This window comes from Ranitomeya variabilis, chromosome 6, assembly GCF_051348905.1.
Source record: "Ranitomeya variabilis isolate aRanVar5 chromosome 6, aRanVar5.hap1, whole genome shotgun sequence".
In the NCBI taxonomy this organism is placed as follows: Eukaryota; Metazoa; Chordata; class Amphibia; order Anura; family Dendrobatidae; genus Ranitomeya; species Ranitomeya variabilis.
In genome coordinates this window covers 490,539,537-490,560,382 of record NC_135237.1, presented here as the reverse complement: position 1 = coordinate 490,560,382, position 20,846 = coordinate 490,539,537, and the positions used below count along the sequence as shown (strand labels likewise).

The 20,846-nt window shown below is 44.4% G+C and overlaps 1 protein-coding gene and 1 long non-coding RNA gene across 3 annotated transcripts in view; one reads left to right on the top strand and one right to left on the bottom strand.

Moving 5' to 3' along the window:
• ZNF704 (zinc finger protein 704) overlaps positions 1–20,846 on the top strand; it is a 282,103-nt gene that overhangs the window by 76,511 nt on the left and 184,746 nt on the right. The window contains exons 3-4 of the mRNA XM_077270719.1: positions 10,123–10,226; positions 19,690–19,916. Coding sequence (XP_077126834.1) covers positions 10,123–10,226; positions 19,690–19,916 — 331 coding nt within the window. The remainder of the gene's footprint in view (positions 1–10,122; positions 10,227–19,689; positions 19,917–20,846) is intronic.
• LOC143782831 (uncharacterized) overlaps positions 1–20,846 on the bottom strand; it is a 108,097-nt gene that overhangs the window by 40,938 nt on the left and 46,313 nt on the right. For both annotated transcript variants that reach the window (XR_013217056.1, XR_013217055.1), the window contains exon 2: positions 8,131–8,328. This is a non-coding gene — a long non-coding RNA (uncharacterized LOC143782831). The remainder of the gene's footprint in view (positions 1–8,130; positions 8,329–20,846) is intronic.

The following is a 20,846-nucleotide window of genomic DNA, read 5'->3' as shown; positions in this document are numbered from 1 at the left end:
CCTGAAATGGCCTTGAAATGTCAGTCTCCAGATCTGAACCCAATTGGAAATCTTTTGGAAGGAGCTACAACTCAATGTTACACAGTGATAGCCCCGAAACCTGAAAGATCTGGAGAAGATCTGTATTCAGGAGTGGGACAAAATGCTTCTGCACTGTGTGCAAACTTGGTCAAGAACAACCGGAAACTGTAGACCTCTGTAATTGCAAACAAAGGTTTCTGTAATAAATATTAAGTTTTGTTTTGCTATTGTAACAAGTAATAAGTTAGTACAATAAAATGAAATTGAATTATTTAAAATCATACTGTGTGATTTTGTTGGGATTTTATTTTTAGATTCTGTCTCTCACGGGTGAAGTGTACCTACAATAAAAATTACAGACCTCTCCACTCTTTGTAGGTGGCAAAATTTGCAAAATTAGCAGTATATCAATGCTTATTTTCCCCACTATAGAAAAAAAATGTGAGGAGAATGAAGAATGTTTCAGCTCCTGTGATCCAAATAAAATCATGTGTGACTTTATTGAAAAATTCACAAAAAATATGAACAAGACAGTGTAGATATGCAACGCTTTTCAGATTAATGAGGATCCTTCTTCATGGCTAACGTAAAATTTGTCATAGTTATACAGTTTTCTCTTAAAAAAACTATCTACAGTGGTGTGAAAAAGTGTTTGTCCCCTTCCTGATTTCCTATTCTTTTGCATGTTTGTCATTCTTAAATGTTTCAGATCACAAAACAAATGTAAATTTTAAGCAAAGATAACACAAGTAAACACAGAATGCAGTTTTTAACCCCTTAACGACCGCCGATACGCCTTTTAACGGCGGCCGCTAAGGGTACTTACACCACAGCGCCGTTAATTAACGGCGCTGTGGAAAAAGTGAATAGCGCCCCCCAGAGTCGGATTTTCTCTGGGGTCTCGGTTGCCGAGGGTAGCCGAGACCCCAGAGAACATGATTTGGGGTGTTTTTACCAACCCCCGAGTTGCGATCGCCGGTAATTAACTGTTTACCGGCGGTCGCAACAAAAAAAAACAAAACGCGATTTGCAATTTAATTTCTCTGTCCTCCGATGTGATCGCACATCGGAGGACAGAGAAATAGGGTCCCTGATGGCCTCCGATAGCCCCCAAATACTCACCTATCTCCCCCGGTGCTCCTCGTGGCTCCCGATGGGCGCCGCCATCTTTTTTTCGGGGACTGCGCCCGCCGCCCGGCACCCGGAAGATCTTTGGGGTCTCGGCTGCCGGGGGTAGCCGAGACCCCAAAGAACATGATCGGGGTCGGTTTGCACCGACCCCTGTTTTGCGATCGCCGGTAATTAACAGTTTACCGGCGACCGCAAAAAAAAAAAAAAAGCGATCTGTAATCCTCTGTCCTCTGATGTGATCGCACATCAGAGGACAGAGAAATAGGGGGATTCGGGGACCCTATCATACTCACCCGGTGTCCCTGGGTCCTCTTCCGTCTCCTCCTCCGTTTCCTCATGGCGGGCGCATGCGCAGTGCGCCCGCCATCTGCTGCCATCTGCCGGCCGGCAGGAGAGACGAGTTGGGGCTAAAATTAGGGTTAGGGTTAGGGCTAGGGCTAGGGTTAGGGTTGCGACGGATTGCCACACATCGCATCCGTCGTGTGACGGATGCGTCGTGCTTTGGCGGACCGTCGGCACAAAAAAAGCTACATGTAACTTTTTTGTGCGACGTGTCCGCCATTTCCGACCGCGCATGCGCGGCCGGAACTCCGCACCCGCCTCCCCGCACCTCACAATGGGGCAGCGGATGCGTTGAAAAAACAGCATCCGCTGCACCCGTTGTGCGGTGCTTACAACGCTAGCGTCGGTACGTCGGCCTGACACACTGCGATGGGCCGAGTACGACGCTAGTGTGAAAGTAGCCTTAGGCTTCTTTCACACTTGCGTCGGTATGGGGCGGTCGCAATGCGTCGTACCGACGCACGTTGTGAAAATTGTGCACAACGTGGGCAGCGGATGCAGTTTTTCAACGCATCCGCTGCCCAGTCTATGTCCTGGGGAGGAGGGGGCAGAGTTACGGCCACGCATGCGCGGAAATGGCGGACGCGACGTACAAAAAAAAGGTTACATTGAACTTTTTGGGGCTAAAGCTAGGGTTAGAGTTGGGATTAGGGTTAGGGTTTGGATTAGGGTTGGGATTAGGGTTACGTTTGGGATTAGGGTTGGGATTAGGGTTACGTTTGGGATTAGGGTTGGGATTAGGGTTAGGGTTGGGATTAGGGTTGGGATTAGGGTTAGGGGTGTGTTGGATTTAGGGTTTTGATTAGGGTTATGGTTAGGGTTGAGATTAGGGCTGTTTTGGGGTTAGGGTTGTGATTATCGTTAGGGTTGTGATTAGGATTATGGATCGGGTTGAGATTAGGGTTAGGGGTGTGTTGGAGTTAGGGTTGGAGTTATAATTTGGGGGTTTCCACTGTTTAGGTACATCAGGGGGTCTCCAAACACGACAGCCAATTTTGCGCTAAAAAAGTCAAATGGTGCTCCCTCCCTTCTGAGCTCTGCCGTGCGCCCAAACAGTGGTTTACCCCCACATGTGGGGCATCAGCGTACTCGGGATAAATTGGACAACAACTTTTGGGGTCCAATTTCTCCTGTTACCCTTGTGAAAATAAAAACGTGGGGGCTAAAAATCTTTTTTGTGGGACAAAAAAATATTTTTTTATTTTCACTACTCTGCATTATAAACTTCTGTGAAGCACTTGAGCATTCAAAGTTCTCACCACATATCTAGATAAGTTCCTTAGGGGGTTTCCAGTTTCTAGTTTCCAAAATGTGGTCACTTGTGGGGGGTTTCTACTGTTTAGGTACATCAGGGGCTCTGCAAACGCAACATAACACCCACAGACAATTCTATCAAAGTCTGAATTCCAAAATGGCGCTCCTTCTCTTCCGAGCTCTGCCGTGTGCCAAAACAGTGGTTTACCCCCACATATGGGGTACCAGCATACTCAGGACAAATTGGAGAACAATTATTGGCATCCAATTTCTCTTGTTACCCTTGTGAAAATAAAAACTTGGGGGCTAAAAAAATCTTTTTTGTGGGGAAAAAAAATATTTTTTATTTTCACTACTCTGCATTATAAACTTCTGTGAAGCACTTGGGCATTCAAAGTTCTCACCACATATCTAGATAAGTTCCTTGGGGGGTCTATATTCCAAAATGGGGTCACTTGTTGGGGGTTTCTACTGTTTAGGTACATTAGGGGTCTGCAAACGCAACATAACGCCCGCAGACAATTCTATCAAAGTCTGCATTCCAAATTGGCGCTCCTTCCCTTCCGAGCTCTGCCGTGCGCCCAAACAGTGGTTTACCCCCACATATGGGGTACCAGCATACTCAGGACAAATTGGACAACAACTTTTGGGGTCCAATTTCTCTTGTTACCCTTGTGAAAATAAAAACTTGGGGGCTAAAAAATCTTTATTGTTAAAAAAAAATATTTTTTATTTTCATGACTCTGCATTATAAACTTCTGTGATGCACTTGGGCATTCAAAGTTCTCACTACACATCTAGATAAGTTCCATGGGGGGTCTAGTTTCCAAAATGGGGTCACTTTTGGGGGGTTTCTACTGTTTAGGCACATCAGGGGCTCTCCAAACGCGACATGGCGTCCGATCTCAATTCCAGTCAATTTTGCATTGAAAAGTCAAATGACGCTCCTTTGCTTCCGAGCTCAGCCATGCACCCAAACAGTGGTTTACCCCCACAAATGGGGTGTCGGCGTACTCAGGACAAATTGTACAACAACTTCTGGGGTCCATTTTCTCCTGTTACCCTTGGTAAAATAAAAATTTGGAGGCAAAAAGATCATTTTTGTAGAAAAAAAATGCAATTTTTTTATTTTCACGGCTCTACGTTATAAACTTCTGTGAAGCACCTGGGGGTTTAAAGTGCTCACCACACATCTAGATAAGTTCCTTAAGGGGTCTAGTTTCCAAAATGGTGTCACTTGTGGGGGGTTTCCACTGTTTAGGCACATTAGGGGCTCTCCAAACGCGACATGGCGTCCGATCTCAATTCCAGCCAATTCTGCATTGAAACAGTCAAACGGTGCTCCTTCACTTCCAAGCTCTGCAGTGCGCCCAAACAGTGGTTTACCTCCACATATGGGGTATCGGCGTACTCAGGAAAAATTGCACAACAAAATTTGTGGTTAAATTTCTGTTTTTACACTTGTGAAAATTTAAAAAAATGGTTCTGAAGTAAAATGTTTGCAAAAAAAAGTTAAATGTTCATTTTTTTCTTCCACATTGTTTCAGTTCCTGTGAAGTACGTAAAGGGTTAATAAACTTCTTGAATGTGGTTTTGAGCAGCTTGAGGGGTGCAGTTTTTAGAATGGTGTCACACTTGGTTATTTTCTATCATATAGACCCCTCAAAATGACTTCAAAGGTGATGTGGTCCCTAAAAAAAACATGGTGTTGTAAAAATGAGAAATTGCTGGTCAACTTTTAACCCTTATAACTCCCTAACAAAAAAAAATTTTGGTTCCAAAATTGTGCTGATGTAAAGTAGACATGTGGGAAATGTTATTTATTAACTATTTTTTGTGACATATCTCTCTGATTTAAGGGCATAAAAATACAAAATTTGAAAATTGCAAAATTTTAAAAATTTTCGCCATATTTCCATTTTTTTCATAAATAATCGCAAGTAATATCGAAGAAATGTTACCACTAACTTGAAGTACAATATGTCACGAAAAAACAATCTCAGAATCAGCGGGATCCGATAAAGCGTTCCAAAGTTATAACCTCTTAAAGTGACACTGGTCAGAATTGTAAAAATTGGCTCGGTCATTAAGTACCAAATTGGCTCTGTCACTAAGGGGTGAAATGAAGGTCTTTTTTATAAAGGGTAAAAGAAATCAAACTAACAAGGCCTTGTTTGAAAAAGTGATTGCCCCCCTCCTTAAAACATAAATTAACTATGATTTATCACATCATTGGGAAGCCGAGTTCCAATTCCCTAGCCACACACAGGCCTGATTACTACCACACCTGTTCTCAACCAAGAAATCACAAATGAGAAACAAAGTAATTGAGCTCTATCAGTTAGGAAAAGGTTATAAAGCCATTTCTAAAGGTACCTTCACACGAAGCGACGCTGCAGCGATAGCGACAACGATGCCGATCGCTGCAGCGTCGCTGTTTGGTCGCTGGAGAGCTGTCACACAGACCGCTCTCCAGCGACCAACGATGCCGAGGTCCCCGGGTAACCAGGGTAAACATCGGGTTACTAAGCGCAGGGCCGCGCTTAGTAACCCGATGTTTACCCTGGTTACCAGCGTAAAAGTAAAAAAAACAAACAGTACATACTCACATTCACGTCCCCCAGCGTCTGCTTCCTGACACTGACTGAGCTCCGGCCCTAACAGCACAGCGGTGACGTCACCACTGTGCTTTCACTTTCACTTTAGGGCCGGCGCTCAGTCAGTGTCAGGAAGCAGACGCTGGGGGACGCGCAGGTGAGTATGTACTGTTTGTTTTTTTTACTTTTATGCTGGTAACCAGGGTAAACATCGGGTTACTAAGCGCGGCCCTGCGCTTAGTAACCCGATGTTTACCCTGGTTACCAGTGTAAAACATCGCTGGTATCGTTGCTTTTGCTTTCAAACACAACGATACACGGCGATCGGACGACCAAATAAAGTTCTGGACTTTATTCAGCGACCAGCGACATCACAGCAGGATCCTGATCGCTGCTGCGTGTCAAACTAAACGATATCGCTAGCGAGGACGCTGCAACGTCACGGATCGCTAGCGATATCGTTACAAAGTCGTTTCGTGTGAAGGTACCTTAAAGCTTTGGGATTCCTGGGAACCACAGTAAGAGTCATTATCCCGAAATGGAGAAAACATAGAACAGTGGTGAACCTTTCCAGAAATGGCCGTCCATCCAAAATTAGCCCAAGCGTTCAGTCACAACATCCAAAGAACTGCAGGTGTCACTGGCCTCAGTTAAGGTCAGTGTTCTTGACTCCATCATAAGAAAGAGACTGGGCAAAAATGGCCTGCATGGCAGAGTTCCAAGACGAAAACCACTGGTGAGCAATTAGAACATAAAGGCTCGTCTCAATTTTAGCAGAACACATCTTGATGATCCCCAAAACTTTTGGTAGAATACTCTGGTGACTGGTGAGACAAAAGTTGATCTTTTTGGAAGGTGTATGTTCAATTACATCTAGTATATAAGTAACACAACATTTTAGAAAAGAAACATCATACCAACAGTAAAATATGGTGGTGGTAATGTGATGATCTGGGGCTGTTTTGCTGCTTCAGGACCTAGAAGACTTGCTGTGGTAAATGGAACCATGAATTCTGCTGTCTTCTAAAAAATCCTGAAGGAGAATGTCTGGCCATCTGTTCGTTACCTCAAGCTGAAACACACTTGATTTATGCAGCAGGACAATGATCCAAAACACACAAGCAAATCCACCTCTGAATGGCTTAAGAAAAACAAAATCAAGACTTTGGAGAGGCCTAGTCAAACTCCTCACCTTAATCTGATTGAGATGCTGTGGCATGACCTTAGAAAGGTGTTTCATGCTTGGAAATCCTACAATGTGGCTAAATTACAACAATTCTGCAAAGGTGAGTGGGCCAAAATTCCTCCAGAGCGTTGTCAAAGACTCACTGCCAGTTATCGCAAATACTTGATTGCAGTTATTGCTAATAAGGGTGGCTCAACCAGTTATTAGGTTTAGGGGGGCAATCACCTTTTCATACAGGGCCCTGTAGGTTTGGATTTCTTTTTCCCTTAATAAAAACCTTCATTTAGAAACTGCATTTTGTGTTTACTTGTGTTATCTTTGTCTAATATATAAATTTGTTTATGTGATTGGAAACATTTAAGTGTGACAACCATGCAAAAGAATAGGAAATTAGGGAGGGGTCAAATACTTTTTTTCACACAACTGTACGTCTCGATAAGAAATCAAAAGCATATGTAGATACAGTAGAAATACATTTTTAACCTGGGAATGCATCATGGAGATAACAGTTTTATTTTTAAAATTGCTTTGTAAGTAACTTCAGCTACAGACCTACAAAGCGTCTGATTACCACATGCATACGTGGTGGCCAATGGCTGCCCAATTTTGCTTGTAATGCCATATTTGTACTTGCAAACATCTGCAGAAATTCCTGCAGTTTGTGAAGCGCTATATTTAGGCTCTGACTAACTGGGAACATAAGCACTGGATCTGTGCAATATAACAATCATATATATCCACCATTCAATGGCTGATCGTATAGAACTGGCCGATACACTTCTACCCAACAATGTGCACTACACATAACCCTGTGGATGGTTCATTAAAGAAGCCTTATTTGCGTGCAATTATAATACTAAGCAACCACCTCATCCTACATTATAGATGTGTGAGTAGAGCATCATCAGTATTTAGCAAGTGTGCAACCTCCATCATATAACACTGTGGCTTGTCTATAGTGACCTTGGAGCAGGTATTTAACCTACCATTGAATCAGTAATGTCATAATGCAGGTCATTTTAAGATCGCTTGGGATGTAGGATTTAAACTGACACTGTGGTCTCAACAAACTCTGCATTAATCAATAGTACAGGAGTATATAGGTACCTCTATAACATATATTATCAGATAAATCTCCTTCCTTTCCCCCTTATGAGCCACTTCCCGTTACTCCTGCCTCCTGAACTCATCATCCTCTTTCAAATAAGCAGCTAAAATCCATCTTGGTCATCTCTATGGAGAATAGAGGTGGGAGGAGGGGTGAGAAGGCCTTGGCACAGTGAGGGGCATTCACTCTGATTTCTGGCATAAATCGTTTTGAAATGTCTTTCTGCAATTTCACGCCCAGTTTCACCCAGCTCCACCCAATTGGGTGCAACGGGGGCGGGAAATGGGCGCGAGACCACAGCTCATCTAATTTATGACAAGCTGCGGCATTCGTTCCCTAGAAATCCTTATTTGCTCCCTGAATAGAGTAAAATTTGTGGAGAGGCGCACCATGCCACGACGATGACGTTGAACACCAGTCTTTCCTGAGTGACACAAAACATTATCCCTTCTTGACATATATAATGATACAGGCACTACAGTAATACTTACTTTTAATCACTGCAAGAGTGTCATACATGAATAATGATAATGTAAGAGATGAAGGACTATCCTGTAGTGGTCTCATCCAATGGTGGACAATCTCCCTACATTTTCTTAATCTCATTTGAAGTGATGCAGGCACCTCTTCTTTCGGTGCTCGTTGGCTGGCACTTTTGACAATTAATGTTGATGTTGATCCTTAGACTCCTGTGAAAACTTTTTACAATTAGTTACTGAGCCTATTAAATATTCATAACAAAAGAACTTTGATTGTTAATGGATTTAATTGAACTTTTTGCCAACAAAAAAAAAGGCTTCAACCTGAAAACAAATCTTGACTAATCAAATTATTTGCAGTTATTAAAGGGAACCTGTCACCCCGTTTTTTCGGTATGAGATAAAAATACTGTTAAATAGGGCCTGAGCTGTGCATTGCAATAGTGTATTTTGTGGACCCCGATTCCCCACCTATGCTGCCGAAATACGTTACCAAAGTAGTCGTTTTTGCCTGTCAATCAGGCTGGTCTGGTCAAAAGGGCGTGGTGTCTTCCCCCAGTTCTTGCTTAGATTTCCGTTGGTGGCGTAGTGGTGTGCGCATGCCCAAGGTCCCGAATGTTTGTGAAAAATGCTGCTGGTGTCCTATTCTCAGGCTGGGAAGGGGCCATGGATATGGGCCCCCCAGCCTAAAAACCAGCAGCCTGCAGCTGCCCAGAAAAGTCGTATCTATTAGATGCACCAATTCTGGAGCTTTGCCCGGTTCTTCCCACTTGCCCTGTAGCGGTGGCAAGTGGGGTAATGAGGGGTCAATATCACCTTCCTATTGTAAGGTGACATTAAGCCGGCTTAGTAATGGAGAGGTGTCAATAAGACACCTATCCATTACTAATGATATAGTTGTTAAAGAGTTAATCAAACCACACAGTAAGAAAAAAGTATTTTAATGAAATAAGACAATATACACAGTTTTTCCTATTTATTAGTCTACCATTCCAAGAGAAGCCCTCGATCTCCTGTAAAAAATGTCAACATAATAAACCAACAATATACCCATAACTGTCCGCCGTAAAGTCAGTCCCACGCAGTAATGCATATCTAGGAGAGTGTACAGTTTACAACCTTGAGCGCTGCTAATGCGACCGCTCCCGGCTGTGAACTACGGTGGAATGAATGAAATGCTGGGATCGGCGCTTCGGTGACGTCACCGAAGCTGCGCTCCCTGCCGGCATGAACTCAAATGAACTCTTGAGCATGGGAAAAGCCTGCTGATTTTCCCATGCTGAAGAGTTCATCTTAGTTCAGGCTGGTAGGGTAGGGAGCACAGCTTTGGTGATGTCACTGTTCTCCGTGCGCACATGTGCGGGACGTTTGGCAGCCGACGTAAAAACGGACATGTCTGCATGTTTTTGCACACAGACACACGGTCCGTCAAAACACACTGACATCTGCATAGACCCATTCATTTGAATGGGTCTACGTGTCAGTGTCTCCGGTACATGAGAAAACTCACTACACGTACCGGAGGCACTGACGTGTGAAACCGGCCTAAAGGTGAGTTTAAGAATTTTTATTTTAACCGGGGCAAACATTTAGATCGAGAAGGGGTTGTCTTAGTAGTGGACCTTTAAGGTTCTCAGACCTTGCACTTGGCATAACACAGTGTACCATTTCTTTTGTCATCTTTACAAGGGGCGTGGCATACAGGGTAATTATGCAGAGCAGCCTAAAGACATGCCCCCACAGAACCCTGTAGCAATGCCCTTATAAAAGACTTTAAAATGAGCAACAAGAAAAAAAATCTCATATCACTATAAATTGATTACATAGGGGAGCAGCCGGAATAAAATAAAAGCAAAAACTGTCTCATTTTGACCTGGTAGCAGATCAGGACCAAATAACTATGCGGTCAGTGACTTTGGGTGAGAATGTTTCTTTACTCCTTTAGAGCAACTAATCTAGTGTAATACACAAAGCAAATAATCCATGTTCTTCATTGTCTTCCAGGAAATATGAAGATGAGTTAGATATGGATAAGGTGACGGCTGCCATGGTTCTGACCAGTCTTTCTACTAGCCCTTTGGTTCGCAGTCCACCCATTCGATTTACTGGTAAAGTGGCCAATTATTTGCATTAAATTATTATTATTATTTATTTATATAGCACCATTGATTCCATGGTGCTGTATATGAGAATAGGTTGCACACAAGTTACAGATATCACTTAGAGTAAACAATCTAACAATGATAGACTGATACAGAGGGGCGAGGACCCTGCCCTTGCGGGCTTACTTGCTACAGGATGGTGGGGATGGAGACAATATGCTGAGGGTTGCAGGAGCTCCGATGTTGGTGAGGCGTTAGCTTCGGTAGTGATGAGGAGGCAACGGGGTCAGTGCAGGCTATAGGCTTTCCTGAAGAAATGGGTTTTCAGGTTCCTTCTGAAGGATCTGAATGTGGTTGATAGTCGGGCGTGTTGGGGCAGAGAATTCCAGATGATGGGGGATATTCGGGAGAAGTCTTGGAGTCGATTGGATGAGGAGTGAATAAGTGTGGAGGAGAGAAGGAGGTCTTGGGAGGACCGGAGATTGCGTGAGGGAAGATATCGGGAGATTAGTTCAGAGATATATGGAGGAGACAGGTTATGGGTGGCTTTGTAGGTCAGTATTAGTAATTTGAACTGGATACGCTGAAGGAATGGGAGCCAGTTAAGAGATTTGCAGAGGGGGAAGTGGAGGAGTAGCGAGGAGAGAGATGAATTAGTCAGGCAGCAGAGTTAAGGATGGACTGGAGAGGTGCAAGGGTGTTAGCAGAGAGCCCGCAGAAAAGGATGTTGCAGTAGTCAAGGCGGAAGATGATGGGGGCATGCTCAAGCATTTTAGTAGAATGACGGTTGAGGAAAGGACGGATTCTGGAGATATTTTTGAGCTGGAGGCGACAGGAGGTGGACAGAGCTTGGATGTGCGGTTTGAAGGACAGGTGTTATGATCCGGTGACCTTGGAGCCGCATGGGACTTTCTCTGGAGTAGGTGGAACCTGTACTGACCGCAAACCCTAAACTGACACCGCAACTAGAAGTAGCCGTGGGGTGTACCTAACACATCCTAGACTGTTATGATCCTAGTGGTAGAGGATCTCAGGAGTTCCAGCTAAGTCTTCTAACACAAAAACTAGCTCGTAGGGAGGTGGTAACTTCTGTGATCGCATACCTGATCCTAACACACAACTAGAAGTAGCTGGTGAACGTACCTACGTTGATTCTAGACGTCTCGAGCCAGCCGGAGAACTAACTAACCCTTTCAGAGAAAATAAGACCTCACTTGCCTCAAGAGAAAAGTACCCCAAAGTTAAATACAAGCCCCCAACAAATAATAACGGTGAGGTAAGAAGAAAAGACAAACGTAGAAATGAACTAGATTCAGCAAAGAGAGGCCCACTAATATTAATAGCAGAAAATAGAAAGTGGACTTATGCGGTCAACAAAAACCCTGCAAAAACATCCACACTGAACGTCTAACGTTCTAACGGTGTGGGGGGAGAATATCAGTCCCCTAGAGCTTCCAGCAAAAACAGAAATCACATTTTGAACAAGCTGGACAAAAATAAGAACAAGCAAATAATCAAAAAACGTGAAAGCAGAACTTAGCTTTTCTTGAGAAAATCAGATGGCCAGGAGACAGGAGAAAACAGACTTGAACTGATTACATCGATACCAGGCACCAGACTGAGTTTCCAGGAAGACTAAATAGGAACACCCATAGCCTAACGAAAACAGGTGAGTGCCAGCCTGGGGAAAAAACAAGGCTCATGCCATACCGCTTGTGACCACAAGAGTGAGCCCAGAAGTATAGTTCACAACACTAGACACCTCGACACAGCCGGAGGACTAAATACCCCTATAGATAGAAATGGGAATTCTATCTTGCCTCAGAGCAGAACCCCAAAGGATAGGCAGCCCCCCACAAATATTGACAGTGAGTATTAGAGGAAAGACACACGTAGGCAGAAAACAGGATTTAGCAAAAGAGGCCACGCTAGCTAACTAGGAAAGGATAGGACAGAATACTAAGCGGTCAGTATTAAAACCCTAAAAATATCCACAGCAGATAATACAAAAATTCCACCGTCTAACTAAAGACATGGAATGTATATCTGCATCTCCTGAGAATCCAACTAGACTGAAAAAATCCAAACACAGTCTAAGCTGGACAAGAAAAAACAATGAATAGCACTGAATTGTAAAGCACACAGCATGTGTGCTGCAGAAACAAAAACCAGACACTTATCTTTGCTGATTTGGCAGCAGGGCAGGAGAAACCAGACAGAGATGCAAAACCTCCAAGAACAATGGACAACTGGCAAGGGCTAATGAATCCTGCACACCTAAATACCCCAGTCAGAGCTGCAATCAGCAGGGACACCTGCCCAGGATTGCAACCCAGGGACAACAGTATTACCACCAACAACCACCGGAGGGAACCCAAGAGCAGAATTCACAACAGTACCCCCCCTTGAGGAGGGGTCACCGAACCCTCACCAGAGCCCCCAGGCCGATCAGGACGAGCCAGATGAAAGGCACGGACCAAATCAGCAGCATGGACATCAGAGGCAAAAACCCAAGAATTATCCTCCTGGCGATAACCCTTCCATTTGACAAGGTACTGAAGCCTCCGCCTCGAAAAGTGAGAATCCAAAATCTTCTCAACCACATACTCCAACTCCCCATCAACCAACACAGGGGCCGGAGGATCAACAGAGGGAACAACGGGCACCACATATTTCCGCAATAAAGATCTATGGAAGACATTATGGATAGCAAAAGAGGCCGGAAGGGCCAATCGAAAAGACACCGGATTAATAATCTCAGAAATCCTATAAGGACCAATAAACCGAGGCTTAAACTTAGGGGAAGAAACCTTCATAGGAACATGACGGGAAGACAACCAGACCAGATCCCCAACCCGAAGCCGGGAACCAACACACCGACGACGGTTAGCAAAACATTGAGCCTCCTCCTGAGACAACACCAAATTGTCCACCACATGAGCCCAAATCTGCTGCAACCTGTCAACCACAGAATCCACACCAGGACAGTCAGAAGGCTCAACCTGCCCCGAAGAAAAACGAGGATGAAAACCAAAATTACAAAAGAAGGGCGAAACCAAGGTAGCCGAACTAGCCCGATAATTAAGGGCAAACTCGGCCAATGGCAAGAAAGCCACCCAATCATCCTGATCAGCAGACACAAAGCATCTCAAATAAGTTTCCAAAGTCTGATTAGTTCGCTCGGTCTGGCCATTTGTCTGAGGATGAAATGCGGAAGAAAAAGACAAATCAATGCCCAGCCTAGCACAAAAGGCCCGCCAAAACCTAGAAACAAACTGGGAACCTCTGTCGGACACAATATTCTCCGGAATACCATGCAAACGAACCACATGCTGAAAAAACAATGGAACCAAATCAGAAGAAGAATGCAATTTAGGCAAAGGCACCAAATGAACCATCTTAGAGAACCGGTCACAAACAACCCAGATAACCGACATCCTCTGGGACACCGGAAAATCAGAAATAAAATCCATAGAAATATGCGTCCAGGGCCTCTCAGGGACCAGCAAAGGCAAAAGCAACCCACTAGCACGGGAACAACAAGGCTTGGCCCACGCACAAGTCCCACAGGACTGCACAAAAGAACGCACATCACGTGACAAAGAAGGCCATCAAAAGGACCTACCAACCAAATCTCTGGTACCAAAAATACCAGGATGGCCAGCCAACACAGAACAATGAACCTCAGAAATCACTCTACTAGTCCATCTATCAAGAACAAACAGTTTCCCCACTGGACATCGGTCAGATTTGTCAGTCTGAAATTCCTGAAGAACCCGTCGTAAATCAGGGGAAATGGCAGAAAGGACCACCCCTTCTTTCAGAATGCCAACCAGTTCAAGGACCTCAGGAGAATCAGGCAAAAAACTCCTAGAGAGGGCATCAGCCTTAATATTCTTAAAACCCGGAAGATACGAGACCACGAAATCAAAACGGGAAAAAACAAGGACCATCGAGCCTGTCTAGGATTCAGCCGTCTGGCAGACTCGAGGTAAATCAGATTTTTATGATTGGTCAAGACCACAATACGGTGCTTAGCTCCCTCAAGCCAATGTTGCCACTCCTCAAACACCCACTTCATAGCCAACAACTCCCGATTGCCGACATCATAATTGCGTTCAGTAGGCGAAAACTTATGGGAAAAGAAGGCACACGGTTTCATCAAGGAACCAACAGAATCCCTCTGAGACAAAACGGCCCCTGCCCCAATCTCAGAAGCGTCAACCTCAACCTGAAACGGAAGAGAAACATCCGGTTGACGCAACACCGGGGCAGAAGTAAATCGGCGTTTAAGCTCCTGAAAGGCAGACACAGCCACAGAGGACCAATTCGTCACATCAGCGCCTTTCTTCGTCAAATCGGTCAAGGGTTTAACCACACTGGAGAAGTTAGCAATGAAACGGCGATAAAAATTAGCAAAGCCCAAAAATTTCTGAAGGCTCTTTACTGATGTGGGTTGAATCCAATCATGAATGGCCTGAACCTAAACCGGATCCATCTCTATAGATGAGGGAGAAAAAATGAAGCCGAAAAAATAAACCTTCTGCACTCCAAAGAGACACTTAGACCCCTTCACAAACAAAGCATTATCACGAAGGATCTGAAATACCATCCTGACCTGTTCCACATGAGACTCCCAATCATCGGAAAAAATTAAAATGTCATCCAAATATACAATCATGAATTTATCAAGATAAGTCCGGAAGATATCGTGCATGAAGGACTGAAAAACAGATGGAGCATTAGAGAGCCCGAATGGCATCACAAGGTATTCAAAATGGCCTTCTGGCGTATTAAACGCAGTTTTCCATTCATCACCCTGTTTAATACGAACAAGATTATATGCCCCCCGAAGGTCAATCTTCGTAAACCAACTAGCCCCCTTAATCCTAGCAAACAAATCGGAAAGCAGAGGTAAAGGGTATTGAAACTTGACCGTGATCTTATTCAAGAGGCGATAATCAATACAGGGTCTCAAGGAGCCATCCTTCTTAGCAACAAAAAAAAATCCCGCTCCCAACGGTGAAGAAGATGGCCGAATATGCCCTTTCTCCAAAGACTCCTTAACATAACTCCGCATGGCGGTATGTTCAGGCACAGACAGGTTGAAAAGTCGGCCCTTAGGAAACTTACAGCCAGGAATCAAGTCAATCGCACAATCACAGTCCCTATGCGGTGGAAGGGAACTGGACTTGGGCTCATCGAATACATCCTGAAAATCAGACAAAAACTCTGGAATTTCAGAAGAGGAAGAAGAGGAGATTGACATCAAAGGAACGTCTTTATGAACCCCCTGACAACCCCAGCTAGTCACAGACATAGACTTCCAATCCAACACAGGATTATGTACCTGCAACCACGGAAAACCCAGCACGATAGCATCATGCAAATTACGCAACACCAGAAAACGACAATCTTCCTGATGGGCTGGCGCCATGCACATGGTCACCTGTGTCTAAAACTGGGGCTCATTTTTAGCCAAAGGTGTAGCATCAATGCCCCTTAAAGGAATAGGGTTCTGCAAAGACTGCAAGGGGAAACCACAATGCCTGGCAACCTCAAAGTCCATTAAGTTCAAGGCGGCGCCTGAATCCACAAACGCCATGACAGAAAATGATGACAATGAGCAGATCAAGGACACAGATAACAGAAATTTAGGTTGTACAGTACTGATGGTAAATGAACTAGCGATCCTCTTTGTACACTTAGGGCAGACTGAAATGACATGAGAAGCATCGCCACAATAAAAACACAACCTATTCTGACGTCTGAATCCATGTTGTTCCGTTCTAGACAGAATCCTATCACACTGCATTGGCTCAGGCATCTGCTCTGAGGACAACGCCACAGCGCGCACAGTTCTGCGCTCCGCAAGCGCCGATCAATCTGAATGGCCAGAGACATAGAATCACTCAGACCGAAAGGCGTGGGAAACCCCACCATAACATCTTTAACAGATTCAGAAAGACCCTTTCTGAAAATTGCCGCCAAAGCATCATCATTCCATTTAGTCAACACAGACCATTTTCTAAATTTCTGACAATACAATTCTGACGCTTCTTGACCCTGAGACAGGGCCAACAAGGTCTTCACCGCTTGATCCACAGAATTTGGTTCATCATATAATAATCCTAAAGCCTGAAAACAGGCGTCTACATTAAGCAAGGCCGGATTCCCAGATTCCAGGGAAAATGCCCAGTCCTGAGGATCGCCACGCAGCAGGGAGATGACAATTTTAACCTGCTGAATGGAATCACCAGAGGATCGAGGTTTCAGAGCAAAAAACAGTTTACAGTTGTTTTTAAAACTCAAAAATTTGGACCTGTCCCCAAAAAACAAATCAGGAGTAGGAATCTTAGGCTCTAAAACTGGAGTCTGAACAATATAATCAGAAATACCCTGTACCCTAGCAGCAAGCTGGTCTACACGAGAAGCTAATCCCTGAACATCCATGCTAACACAAGACTCCTCAGCCACCCAGAGAAAAAGAGGGAAGGAAAGACAAAACAGGCTACAGAAAAAAAAATGGCTCAACACCTTTCTTCCCTTCTTCTGAGATGCATTTAACTCATTGTTGGCCAGTTGTGCTGTTATGATCCGGTGACCTTGGAGCCGCATGGGACTTTCTCTGGAGTAGGTGGAACCTGTACTGACCGCAAACCCTAAACTGACACCACAACTAGAAGTAGCCGTGGGGTGTACCTAACACATCCTAGACACCTCGACACAGCCGGAGGACTAAATACCTCTATAGATGGAAATGGGAATTCTAACTTGCCTCAGAGCAGAACCCCAAAGGATAGGCAGCCCCCCACAAATATTGACAGTGAGTATTAGAGGAAAGACACACGTAGGCAGAAAACAGGATTTAGCAAAAGAGGCCACGCTAGCTAAATAGGAAAAGATAGGACAGAATACTAAGCGGTCAGTATTAAAACCCTAAAAATATCCACAGCAGATAATACAAAAATTCCACCATCTAACTAAAGACATGGAATGTATATCTGCATCTCCTGAGAATCCAACTAGACTGAAAAAATCCAAACACAGTCTAAGCTGGACAAGAAAAAACAATGAATAGCACTGAATTGTAAAGCACACAGCATGTGTGCTGCAGAAACAAAAACCAGACACTTATCTTTGCTGATTTGGCAGCAGGGCAGGAGGAACCAGACAGATGCAAAACCTCCAAGAACAATGGACAACTGGCAAGGGCTAATGAATCCTGCACACCTAAATACCCCAGTCAGAGCTGCAATCAGCAGGGACACCTGCCCAGGATTGCAGCCCAGGGACCACCAACAACCACCGGAGGGAACCCAAGAGAAGAATTCACAACAGACAGGGTAGAGTCGAAGGTTACTCCGAGGCAGCGGACTTCCGGTATGGCGGAAAGCATGATGTCATTGATTGCAATAGATAGGTCAGGTAAGGAAGATCTATGGGATGGAGGAAAGATGATGAGTTCAGATTTGTCCCCATTGAGTTTGAGGAAGCAAGAGGAGAAGAAGGAGGATATGGCTGATAGACACTCTGGGATTCTGGACAGCAAAGCGGTGACATCTGGGCCAGAGAAGTATATCTGAGTGTCATCAGCATAGAGGTGGTACTGAAATCCATGGGACTTTATGAGTTGTCCCAGGCCAAGTGTATAGATTGAGAAGATTAGGGGTCCTAGAACAGAGCCTTGGGGGACTCCAACAGAGAGGGTGGGATGTGGAGGTAGTGTGGGAGTGGGAGACGTTGAATATGCAGTTGGAAAGGCACGAGGAGATCTGTTGTGAATTCCGTTCTCGGGCTCCCTCCTGTGGTCATGAATGGTACTTTGGTGAATTCTGTCCGTGGACTCCCTCTGGTGGCTTTGAGTGGAACTGCTGGTCTTTGAGCTGGGCTCCTCAGCTGCCCTCGTTTATTGCTATGCTGGCTTCCCTATTTAACTCCACTCAGATCGTTACTTGATGCCAGCTGTCAATGTATTCAGTATTGGTTCAGATCTCTCTGGGACTTCTCTGATGACCTGTCTACTCCAGCAAAAGCTAAGTCCATGCTAGTTAATTTGTTGCTCATTGCTTTTGGAAAATATTTCTCAGTATATGATAAGTTCAGTCCAGCTTGCTTATATGCTATTTTCTTGCTAGCTGGAAGCTCTGGGGGTGCAGAGTTGCACCCTCACACCGTAAGTCGGTGTGAGGGTCTTTTTGCATACTCTGTGTGTTTTTTTGTAGCGTTTTTGTACTGACCGCACAGTTCCCTTGCTATCCTCTGACTATTTAGTATTAGTGGGCCTCCTTTGCTAAAACCTGTTTCATTCCTATGTTTGTATTTTCCTCTTAACTCACCGTCAATATTTGTGGGGGGCTGCCTTTTACTTTGGGGAATTTCTCTGAGGCAAGGTGAGGCTTTGTTTCTCTTTAGGGGTAGTTAGCTCTCAGGCTGTGAAGAGGCGTCTAGGGAGAGTTAGGAACGCTCCACGGCTGCCTCTAGTGTGTGTGATAGGATCAGGGTTGCGGTCAGTAAAGTTCCCACTTCCCCAGAGCTTGTCCTATATTTCAGGTTTACCCATCAGGTCATTCTGGGTGCTCCTAACCACCAGGTCCATATCAGAGATCCAGGATAGGGCGAGGTATTTGATACCAAAGGAGGAGAGGATCTGTAGTAGGGGGCAGTGGTCAACTGTGTCGAAAGCAGAGGACAGGTCTAGAAGGAGGAGTACAGAGTATTGTCCATTAGCTTTGGCGGTAAGTAGGTCTTAGTGATTTTGAGTTGAGCGTGCATGGGGCCACTCTATTCAAAGTCTATTGCAAAGGCAGAAACAGACCACACAGCACTGTTAGTGCCATAACCTTTGAATAGAGAAAAAGGGGGCATTCCAAATCCTTCAAGCTGCAATTCTACAAATAAGGCTTACCAGAGTCTGACAATTTGTGGAAGTCCCAGTGGACTCTCAACAACTTGCAATTATTACCTTTCCAACGGATACCGCCAATAGTGGCAGATCACACAGCTACTTTGAGTTGGTGGGACGAGTGCCCAATGGTGCTGCCCTCTGCCCTTCATCTACCTACATCTCCCAACATCTATATGTACGGCAGAAGTTGTGAGTAGCTGTATCAAGTGGGCTCACACACTGAGCCTGCTCCATACCCGATAGCTGTCTGGTATAAGACACAGTAGACACGTGCTGGTAACTGCTGCAATTGGAGCTAACTCCGATTGCAGTAGTTTCACCCCTTTAAATGCTGTGGTGAACAATGACTATCATTTACATGGTTACACACCTCCATTGTGTCCCAGAGACGTGATCACAGGTACTCGATGGGTTGTGGTCATGGCTATGAGGGGCCAATGGAGTACCAAATTCGGACCTTCATCGTAGGGACGCAGGATTTTTATACAAGCCCCTACTTACTAGCAACAAAAATTGACTACGATCATGTCAGGATTATATACTTGCACTTTTACTTGACAGATGGAAACGAATCTTGGAAAGACTCCGGCTACGGCCCTTCCAGTTCTAGCAGTAGCGGATACTGGAGCTGGAATACAAGTGACTATTCTAATTCATCAACACCGTCTCCACCATTATCTGCTGATAACTTCAAGCACTATCGATGTATGCTTCATCCTGATGACACCGCCGATGAAATGGACTCTGGGAACTTATTTTTTGAAGATCCTGTTCCAAGAAAAAGAAAGGTGTGCCTAATTTACTCCCATCTTTTTGTGTGCAGGTGGTATGAACCTTACACTAAAGTAGCAATACTTGTGCGGAGCTTCATATTGTCCTGCTTTTATATATCTATGGGGGATTAATAATGATCTTTTATCTATGCAAAGAGTAATTGTCATCTTTTGTTCAAAATGTCTGCTGGTGCAACAATATACCTGATGAAGACAGATCCTCCATTGAAACGTGTTGTGGTTTAACCCCATCTCTCGTCCGTGTCTCTTTCCTGTGCTCCTCAGACCGTTTATCATTGTCTTATTGCTGGTGCGACAAGACTTTTATATACAGTGCAGGAATTATAAATCCCAGTCGTTGTCTGTCCATATGTCTGTCTGGCCATCTCTGCCTATCTATTAATAAAATAAGGCTGCTACAGTTCCTACAATACAGCCACATCCATTCCAGATTGCAGACGAGTGACTAGTGGGCACAATCTGTTCTGTGGGATTTGTTCTGTCATCTTATGTTAGTCACTTTCTGGAGATCGGCATCATTCCTTGTGTCTGATGTCTCAGCTGGTTAGACTAACATACAGCACAATGTTGTGCCACGAATCTGCTCTCAGCCTTTAGCAATTGTGAAGAACATCTCACTGAACAAAGGAACCCATGTTACCCATGGTCCGTAAATTGGTAATATTAAATTATCAGATTTGTATGCAGTTCAGATCTATTTTTAATTAAATGGTAAAACCAAGAGACAATGGGGCATATATTTATCAAAACTGTCTAATTCTTAGACTAAAATGCGCCATATTTCTCAAAGTGGCTCATGCTATTTGGTAAATCTGTTTAGTGTACATTTACACCAACTATTAGTTCACTTACTTTGCACCAGAAATACATTCTGCATTGTTTTTGCCTTTTTTGCACTTTTGGTGCATATAATACCATGCCCCT